At 35.4% G+C, this 9,479-nt stretch overlaps 2 protein-coding genes and 1 pseudogene across 4 annotated transcripts in view; all 3 read left to right on the top strand.

Moving 5' to 3' along the window:
- LOC110427270 (homoserine O-acetyltransferase) overlaps positions 1 to 1,028 on the top strand; it is a 1,582-nt gene extending 554 nt beyond the window's left edge. The window contains exon 2 of the mRNA XM_021442758.1: positions 643 to 1,028. Within this exon, the coding sequence (XP_021298433.1) occupies positions 643 to 828 (186 nt within the window). The 3' untranslated portion in view covers positions 829 to 1,028. The remainder of the gene's footprint in view (positions 1 to 642) is intronic.
- LOC110427269 (cell division cycle 20.1, cofactor of APC complex-like) lies at positions 864 to 4,452 on the top strand. 3 transcript variants are annotated; one of them, XM_021442755.2, is made up of 6 exons: positions 864 to 1,001; positions 2,128 to 2,203; positions 2,305 to 2,568; positions 2,893 to 3,162; positions 3,268 to 3,855; positions 3,975 to 4,256. In XM_021442755.2, exons 2-6 carry the CDS (start codon positions 2,153 to 2,155, stop codon positions 4,113 to 4,115), a joined length of 1,314 nt encoding a protein of 437 aa, XP_021298430.1. In that variant the 5' UTR covers positions 864 to 1,001; positions 2,128 to 2,152; the 3' UTR covers positions 4,116 to 4,256. The 3 variants fall into 3 exon arrangements, 2 of the variants coding, with proteins under 2 accessions (XP_021298430.1, XP_089641531.1); XR_016352017.1 differs by lacking the exon at positions 864 to 1,001 and adding an exon at positions 4,332 to 4,452 and having other exon boundaries at positions 1,967 to 2,203; positions 3,975 to 4,243; XM_089785405.1 differs by lacking the exon at positions 864 to 1,001 and having other exon boundaries at positions 2,189 to 2,207.
- A 3,765-nt stretch (positions 4,453 to 8,217) lies between these two features.
- Positions 8,218 to 9,479, top strand: part of LOC110427322 (protein POLYCHOME pseudogene) — a 2,898-nt pseudogene continuing 1,636 nt past the window's right edge.

Below are 9,479 nucleotides of genomic sequence, written 5' to 3'. Positions count from 1 at the left end.
TGTTTTTTAATCATCGGTCCGTTCCTTGTAGAAAATTGTTGGGACTTGGAAGATATGTTATCTTTATCGAGAACTGAGATGAGATGTTGTTACTAGTGAATGGGTAGAATTAAGAAAAATGAATTCATGAGAAGTAAAGGAAATTATACTGAGGTGATTTAATCTGATGGGATGACAATTGAATGATTGGCTATGAATAACACTCTCTCTTATTCTCCGTTGTTTACGTTTTCATGATTCTGTGCTCTGATATTGCTCGCAATCAGTTATATCTAAAGACATGTATTGGCAGGGATTTGGCTGAGACAGAGTAAAGACATATCCGATTTCCACTAGATTATGACACTGATATGGTGACCTTCGAAATAAGATGTGTGGTATTCTACAGAATATTATGAATTCCCTTTCTTTGATTAATCTCATTTGTTTACTGATAACAAGTCAAATCTGGTAGGAGGGTTAATATTGTATGTCTAAGTGCATATTCTTTATAAAATAAAACCATGCAGGCTCATGATTTTGAACCTCCTAAGCAAGTATCCAAATCTTCTGAGGGCTCAATGAATATTCATCATATGTCCTGATATATTAATGCATTGCACAGTTTAGCTAATTGTTGCTGCATTTCTTTGGTGCTAACAGGAAGATTTGAATTATCTTTGGAAATTAGGAGCTGGTTCTGTTGTAGGTGCAGCTATAATAAAGTACGGAAGCATCCTTTTTCCGGAGATTACCAGACCAAACATCTTACAGGCTTTGGTCATGATATCAACACCAGTTATTATTGCTGTTTTATTGTTGATAAAGCAAAGTCGTGTTGAGCAATGAAGGGCGAGAGCTGCCAATAGTACTTTATGTAATCTGTTGGTTCTAGAGAATTTCTATTAACATTTATGCAGTTGCAAATGAATTGCTCAAGTTTGTGATTGAAGTTGAGCTGAACATAGAGTGATAATTGAAGAACCCAAGTGCGCTTTCAAAATATTCAAACATTAATATAGGTATCAGCCACATCTTAAAGATTTTCATTCGGTCTCTCCTTTGTGATGACTTTGCATGTTGCTGGTTGAGTTCCTTCTCAGCTGGTTAAAGGTTACTGGTACTTTTAATCTCTTTCCGTCCAATTTTTAGCTATCGTAATAGGTGTGAACCAAGCAAAGGTACAGGTTTTCAGTAACAAACTAGGAAGATAGCAAAGTAGTATGAAAGGAAAAGTTACATTTGGGTTTGGTTATGATTCTGTGAATGATGATGATAAAGTAGTTACGGTATCTTCTTTGCGTTATGAAGGGCAGTATTATGATTTGAACCAAGCAGATATGTAGAGGGTTAGCAAGGAATTCCTGGAAACTATTATATTATGCATATTTTAGTGAACTTTAAAACTATTTGCAGCCCCTTATTTTGGTGCCATGAATTTATCCAACAGGCTCTGCATCTTCCATTCTCCATTCTGTATTAGTAATTTCTTTATAACAAATTTACAATTAAAAAAATTTAACAGGCAGAAATTGATAACTACATTAGGCTGTTAGCCTTTTATCTTGTTGATGTCAGTAGTGAAAATTGGTTACATACATCATCTTATATTCAAGCAGTTAAAATTTGCTTATATATTTTGAATATTATTAGTATACTTCCATATGATTGTGCATTACATGAGTTAAAAAGAGTTTGTGTATTAGTATTTTTTTTTGTTCTATCATATAAATTAGCATATTTCAATAATTAAAATTTAATATTTTAATTTAAAAATCTCAAATTTGAAATTTTCTATAAGTCTTATTTAATATTTTACTAAAAGAAAAAGGCACACATAAAGAAAAAACAAAGGCAAAAGACTTATGAAGTGGTAGTATATTAGTATGGTCATTAGTCTACATTATACTCTTTTATAAGATTATGACTCTAGCATTTCTTTAATGGATACCTAAATATGAGCCGGCCCGGTCCAACCCGGCCCTAGCCCTTGTGGGTTGAAAAAATATGGGCAGGGCCGGGCCAGCTCATATTTTATATGGGCAGGGCCGGGCCAGCCCATATTCTACTCTATCCTCAGCCTATAAAAAATATGTGTTTGTACATAAGAGTCTTATGTTTCTTTCTCCACGGTTTTGTTGGGTTTAGGGTCTTATAAATTCTTGTACCAAGAATGAACGCTCTTCAACAACTTATTCTTCGAAGAACAGATACCCAGGATGATGTAAGTAAGGAAAGCAAATACATTGATTCCTCTAAATTCTTTGTTTTTTTTTTGTTTTTGGGGGTTTTTTTAATTAAAATTCTATATGTTTAATTGAAAAGCTTGATAGGTTCATACCAAATAGGTCAGCGATGGACCTTGACTATGCCCATGCCATGCTGACACAAGGGAGAAAAATGATAGAGAAAACGGATAATATCCGTTCCCCATCTAGGGAAGCTTACCAGAAGCGGTTAGCTGAGGCCCTGAATATGAATCAGACCAGAATCTTGGCATTCAAGAATAAGCGACCCATGTCGGGTCGTGATACGATCCGCTGTGAAATGGGTTCCCAACCCACCAAGAAAAGGCGGTACATCAGTCAGGTCCTTCTTTGCTCTAGCCTTTCACTAATTTTTGAAACAATTTGGTGCATATTCTTGTGGCAATTTGAAACGTTTGAATAGATATAGCTATCGTTTGTTTGTATGTTTTTTTGAAAATGTAAAATTGGAAAATGTAAGCAGATAGTTAAAAATTAAAAATTGTAATTTTCTTCTTTTGAAAAATATAATTTATGAAGAAAAAAATTAACAATTGAATGGTTTAGTGATGGGATTAGGGGTAGCACCTAGCCTTTGACGTTTGAAGAAGATTTAATTTAGACATGTGTTTTGTCTAATAGTTTGTTTTGGGATTTGATTTTGCAGACTTCAGAGAGGACACTTGATGCCCCTGAAATTTTGGATGATTTTTCCTTGAATTTACTTGATTGGGGATGTAACAACGTGCTTGCAATTGCCCTAAATGACATAGTATATCTGTGGGATGCTTCAAATGGTTCTGCCTCTGAACTTGTCACTGTTAACTCTGACGATGGTCCTATTACAAGTGTAAGCTGGGCGCCCGATGGACGGCACATTGCAGTTGGCCTGAATAATTCTCATGTTCAACTGTGGGATTGTCAAGTTAAGAGACAGGTTTGTCTTATTTTTCTGATTCTTTTTTCTTTCTGTTGGTGATGTTTTAAGCATGTTTTTTTCTATTTTTTTATTTTTGGGGGATCTTTCCTGTTAATTATGCAGCTAAGAACATTGAGAGGTGGTCATCGTCATGGGACACGAGTGAATGCATTAGCTTGGAACAATCACATTCTTACAACTGGAGGAATGGATGCTAGAGTTATCAACAATGATTTTAGGGTACGAGAACACACTGTTGAATGCTACACGGGACATCAGTTGGAGGTTTGTAGCCTGAAATGGTCTTCCTCAGGCCAACAGTTGGCTAGTGGAGGCAATGACAATCTGCTTTTTATCTGGGACAGATTCATGGCCTCTTCAAATTCCAGAACACAGTGGCTACACAAGCTTGATGACCACACAGCTGCTGTGAAAGCCCTTGCTTGGTGCCCATTTCAGAGAAATTTGTTAGCCTCAGGAGGCAGTAGGAGTGATCAATGCATTAGATTTTGGAACACGCACACAGGTGCTTGCTTGAATTCAGTTGACACTGGTTCAGAGGTCTGTGCTCTTTTGTGGAATAAGCATGAGCGTGAGCTTCTTAGCAGTCATGGTTTTCCAGATAATCAGCTCATTTTATGGAAATATCCTTCCATGAAAAAGATAGCAGAACTCTTTGGCCACACATCGAGAGCACTTTACATGGCTGAGGTACTATATTGAATTGATTAATTTTTTAGTTTTATGTTGATTTTTATCTTTTGCTTTTATATGTGTAGTTGTCTTTTTTTTTTTTTTTTGCTTTGACAAATTTCATATTTTCCTTCTAGAGTCCAAATGGATGCACTGTGGCAACTGCAGCAGGGGATGAGAGACTGCAGTTGTGGAATGTGTTTGGGACTCCTGAAGTGGCTAAGCTGGCAGCAAAACTGGAGCCTGAGCCATTCGCTAATATATCTCGTATTCGGTGAGCATTTGAAAAATAATACAAGAGGTTCCCATCTCTCCATTAATTAAGGTGTAGATGAGGATATTTTGTGTAAAGAAGCAGCATATAAAGTTCATCGGTCTGTGTGAAAATGTGTTTAAGTTGTGGAAAGCAATTTTTCCCTGTAAAATCTCATATAACCATATGTTTGTAACATTATATTTGTAGTTTATAGAATCAACCAATTCATGTAGTTTAGGCAATTTTTCCCTGTAAAAATCTCATAGAAACCATATGTTGTAACTATTACATGCATAGTTTATAGAATCATCCAGTTTATGTTTTACAGTGTTCCATCAATAAATTTTTTGGTTTTAATGTGTTGGGACCTGCTCCATTGACTGCAATATAAGGAAAACATGAAAGAGGGGCATTACTTGGGAGCTTTGGATTCTTGTTTTTTTTTTTTTTTTTTGAAAATGGGATTCTTGTTTTCTGGTGAATGAGGTGTGAGCTTGTGATGAATGCCTCTTTCAATGTGGTTGTTATTAATTTGATTTAATTATACTAAATATTAGATGGTTGTGTATGATTTTTTATAACTGAATAGCTATTAAGTATAATGAAACCCAGGGCCCATGTGTATTTCCTTGTTTCTTAACTGAAAGGTGAAGACTCCACCTACTGAGAACATGCACACAGGCATTTGTTAAAACATGGTTTAAGGATCCCCAACTGAATGGCAGGAAGGACTTGTGCAGTGAAGATGAAGTGGCACTTGCAATTTAAAACAGAAGAAAATGATTAGAAATTGGCCACAAGCCTACAACATGTGTTCAACTTTGAGCTTGAAATCTTCAAATTGTTAGAAAGATCAAAAAGCAAGGTCAAGGGTACTTTCAGGAAACATAAGCTTCATCATTATTCTGTTTTTCAATATGCTAGAAAAAGCCATCCAACTGATCCAGATACCACCTCCATTATTTATTCTGTTCCTATATTTGCATTTCCTTTTCTCCAACAATGCATGCATAAAAAAAAAAAATTAACAGCTAGAAAAATAAGTTGATCAGTACATGATAACATGAATATAGCCTTTACACAGAAAGGAAATTCCAATCTTAATGTGAAAGGTCAAAATGTCAGGGCAAAGGGCAAAGGCCCAGAATAAAACCCTAAAGCCTGTTCAACAAATATTGGTAGAACCCATTCTTATGATACTTGATTAGAACATGGTAACATGAATATAGAGCTAAGAAACCAAACCAATTTTTATCCACATGAGTTTGAAACAAATCCTTCTGTTCTACGCCAAAGTATTGAAGGAAAATGACTCCTGATCCTATGGTGAGATACTTAGTAATATGTCAAACGTAAAGACGTTTGAAAGTAAATCTATAGTGAGACATTTAGTAATATGTCAAACTGTAAAAGAAGATAGAAAGTGTCTATGCTATCTGGTAATACGTGGTTGCACAATGCACTAAGATTAGCGCAATGACATCAGTGTGCGGACTTTCTTCTGTCTTTCTGCTTTCTTGGCAGTGGGAGTCCTCTTCATTTTCTGTAATTCTCCAACACAGCTTTCTCTACAGTGTCAATTGAGTTCAAGAGTTTCTTTTGGGTAAGAATCTCTGATTCCTCAATACCATCCACTCTATTTCAGCTCAAATCCTATGTAGTCCAACAACTCTGAAGCTAATAGGCTTGTCCGCAAAATAGACAACCAAAGAAATATGAGAAATTTCTTTCCAACTTTGACAGACACAGAATACAAAGGTAAATTCCGCCATTCTATTGGTGTGGAGTTGAGCACCTAATCTAATGTGGATAAGAACTTTTACATTTGGTGAAAGAATAGGGAACTGAAGCAATATATCAGATCGAAATCTACATAGCATAAGATTAACAGGCATATGAGCCATGCACTATAAGAAGCCCGAAAACAGAGAGAATTACAAAAGCCTTACAGGAAAATAGACTATGGGTATAAACAAGCACTAAGGAAGCCTAAAGGTACACTTGACAAAAGAAGACAATTACATGAACATCTAACAGTTTAGGACTCCAAGGACGTTTGAACAAAGGTAAATGAGTGGATAAAAACCCACACCTGAGAAAGTAAAATGGAGCTCATTCAAGCAAGCAACTTCTATAATACTACAACATTCAGCAATCATTTAACATATTTGAAATAAGAGCAAAAAGACAGTAAATACCAAAATCGGCAGTTGAATAATCATAATGGCAAGAATCTCTTTATCAAAAGTAACTCGTGCAGTTCAAAATAAACCAACCAAAATTTTCCTTTTAGCGGTGAACATAGAAAACAAAGAAACAGATCAAAATACAGAATCAAAACAATAAGTAAAAATGGCACCACGAAAAAAAAAAAAAGGGAAAGAGCAAGCATTACCCTTACAACAGCAGTAATATCACGGAGAGGAGTCTTCTTACCAAGAAGGTAACACACTGCCCCTTCCACGGCCCATGGCAGTCACAGACACCGGAGTATCTCTTTTCCGGGTGAAGATTCCGGCTACTTCTAATCCCTGACCTTGGGGTCCCAAAACTGCTGCCCCTGCGGAGCCCTCCATCAGACGTAGTTACAGCAACTCCATTGGCCTACTGTAACTGCTCGTTGAACAGGGAGCGTAACAACTCCCGTGATTCATCAGAGAGAATTGCCAAAGGCCAGACCGGCTGTGAGCGAAGACTTGTGCTATATCAACTGCTCTCGTGATTCTGTCTCTTGGCTCCGCCATTGCATATCGGTCCAACTGACTGAAAAAAGAAAAAAGCAAAAGAACATGGGTATCAGGAATCTCCAAGAAAGATGGAAAATGAGAAAGAAGAAAAAAGAATAAGAAAAGGGGTTGGGTTAGTTAGTTTTATTTACCTTTTCGAAGAAATGGAGTCTTCTCGATAGGGTTTGACGGTGACGAAGGGTCTCTCAGCAGAGGATAAAAGGAGAGAAAGAGAGAGAGCTTTGCTGCTTGGGGGAGAGGCGACTTTGGCAAATATTTCCAAATGAAAAATAGGGGGCATTATAGGGAAAGGGGTTTCCAAATGCACGTGCATGCGCTTTTTCAATTTTCAAACTTTGGGTTTAGGCGCTTAAGCGCAGGTCATCTTTGATTGCTAAGATTACTCTTTTGCCCTCCTCCGAGTTGAGAACTTGAGATCCTAATGATATTTCAATGATTGATTTAGTTCAAAAAAACAGGTAAGTTAGACATTACTATTAGTAAATAAAATAATTATAAATAAAATTTTACTTTTATACATTAAATAAAAATAATAATACATTCGAGTATTTTAGTTATTAATTAATTAATATATAATTTTTAAAAAAAAATTGAATGTTTGACATTCCTATGGAAAGTTAAAATGTTTAAAATAGATATGATGATAAAAAATAAAAAATTAGACATTTGTAATACTATTTAAGTAAATTGATATTAGTATTAAAAGATGGTAATACTATATATATGAATAGATTAATCCAAAAAGAAAGAGGAATAGTTTTATAAACCTAATATAAGCATTACAAAAAATAAATAATTTTTAAGTACTTCCATTTTCATAATCTGTTGAATTATTTAATTCACTTTCTCCATGATGCATTTCTTGCAGCTCACTAGTATTCTCATAATCCATGAAGTCTGCATCATCTCAGCCTGAATGCTCTTGCCATGGAAATTTCCATCCATATATAAATATAAAGATAATTATATAAAATATCTAATTAGAGCTATTACACAACACTATTACCTAAGTACACTATAATATCTAATTAATGTTATAATACAGTACTGTCAATTAGTTAAAGTTATATTATAAATAGGATTGGTATGATATATAATTTTCTTTTGTAACATACACAATTTAAATGGATTATGCAGTAAAAGTTTTGCAAATTTATAGGCATCAAAACTTGGTGTGTTAAGTTGAAATTCACAGTGATAACCTGAATTAGAGAACACTCCAATTCAGCCCGATATTAGTGTGTTAAGTTGTCATTCCAGCTGCTATCAAGTACAACTTAAACAAATCTTGGCTTGATTTCAAGTGATTCTCTGTTCCTGCAAAGATGGAAATATCCATAATCACAAAATTAATTAGTGTGCAGTACAGCTTTCTCCATGACTCTGAAGGCTTCTGCACTTGAAAGATACCAAATAAGTTATATCTGGCTGTTGTGTCAGCAGCTTCCCTTTGTGGTACATCCAGACAAAAGCAGGATTTCAACTCTCTCGTACATATCTTTTAAGTGGTACTAGATCAGCAGCCAGAGCAATATACCTGTTCATTATCATTTGTTTTTTTTTTTTAGATCTAACAGATCAGCAACCAGAGCAATATACTTGTTCATTATCAAGTACAGGCCTGCCTTCACGTCAGCAACACCAATCATTGTCCATGAAGGTATCTCCTGAATGATTCCCAGATTTAGACAATTGACTCACTTAAAGTAAATTGAATTTATAAGATGGTACAAATAAAACATTGTAAGAGAGATTTGAAGTGTCCCTATATGTATAACTAGTGCTTTGGCATTGTTGGGCAGCTCTACAAAAACTCCTTGGATTGATTTATAAGTGGTGAAACAATGTAGAGAACATGCTACATGATCAGTTGCCCCCGTGTCCACAATCCAAGACTTATGGTTAAATATGAAAGCATTATCGATGTTATGTGATGTGAAAAAACAATTATGATTTTGAGAGAATTGAGTTTTTAAGATTATACCACAAACTTTTGAGTTGACAATGGAAGGTTGCGATGAACTAGCAATAGAATGACTCTTCTGATGATGAGCTCTTATTTTGTGAATTATAGCCTTTGAAAGTTGAGTTCACTATGACATGTTTTACTGGGTTTGCTGGTGTATCATCAGTGTTACCCATAGCGTGTTCATTGAGAAGAACCATGAACCTTTGAAATTGTCCTTTGGTCTAAGAGTAATTAGATATGGGACTGCCTTCTTGTTCCTCTTGATGTTCAACTTGTGGCTGATTAGCTGAGTTAGTGAGTGTTGACATAGCTTTTCTGATATTGTTTCCTTTCCCTTTTGTGAACTTAAAGTAAGGGAGAAAACCAATGATACGGTAGCATTTATCTTTGACATGCCCATTCTTGCCACAATGTGAACATGTGACATCATTCTTAGGCCTTCTCTTACTCTTATCACTGCTGCAATAGTAGTTGTCTCCAACAAGCTTGATTTTGCATCAATATTGACCTCTGGGACTCTTTATCTAAAGGCTCCGTTGTAGGCTTCATCTAAGCTTGGGAAAGGTTTTATCATGATCATATTAAACCTAAGAGCTGAAAAGCTATCATTAAAGCCCATTACGGAATCTAAATACCATATCCTTCTCCCATAGCTCAATATAGTTTTTAA

The sequence above is a fragment of the Theobroma umbraticum genome, unplaced genomic scaffold, assembly GCF_002168275.2.
Source record: "Theobroma umbraticum cultivar Fairchild unplaced genomic scaffold, ASM216827v3 scaffold_228.0, whole genome shotgun sequence".
NCBI classification, from domain to species: Eukaryota; Viridiplantae; Streptophyta; class Magnoliopsida; order Malvales; family Malvaceae; genus Theobroma; species Theobroma umbraticum.
Note: the sequence above shows the minus strand (reverse complement) of the source record. Positions and strands in the feature narration are given on the sequence as shown.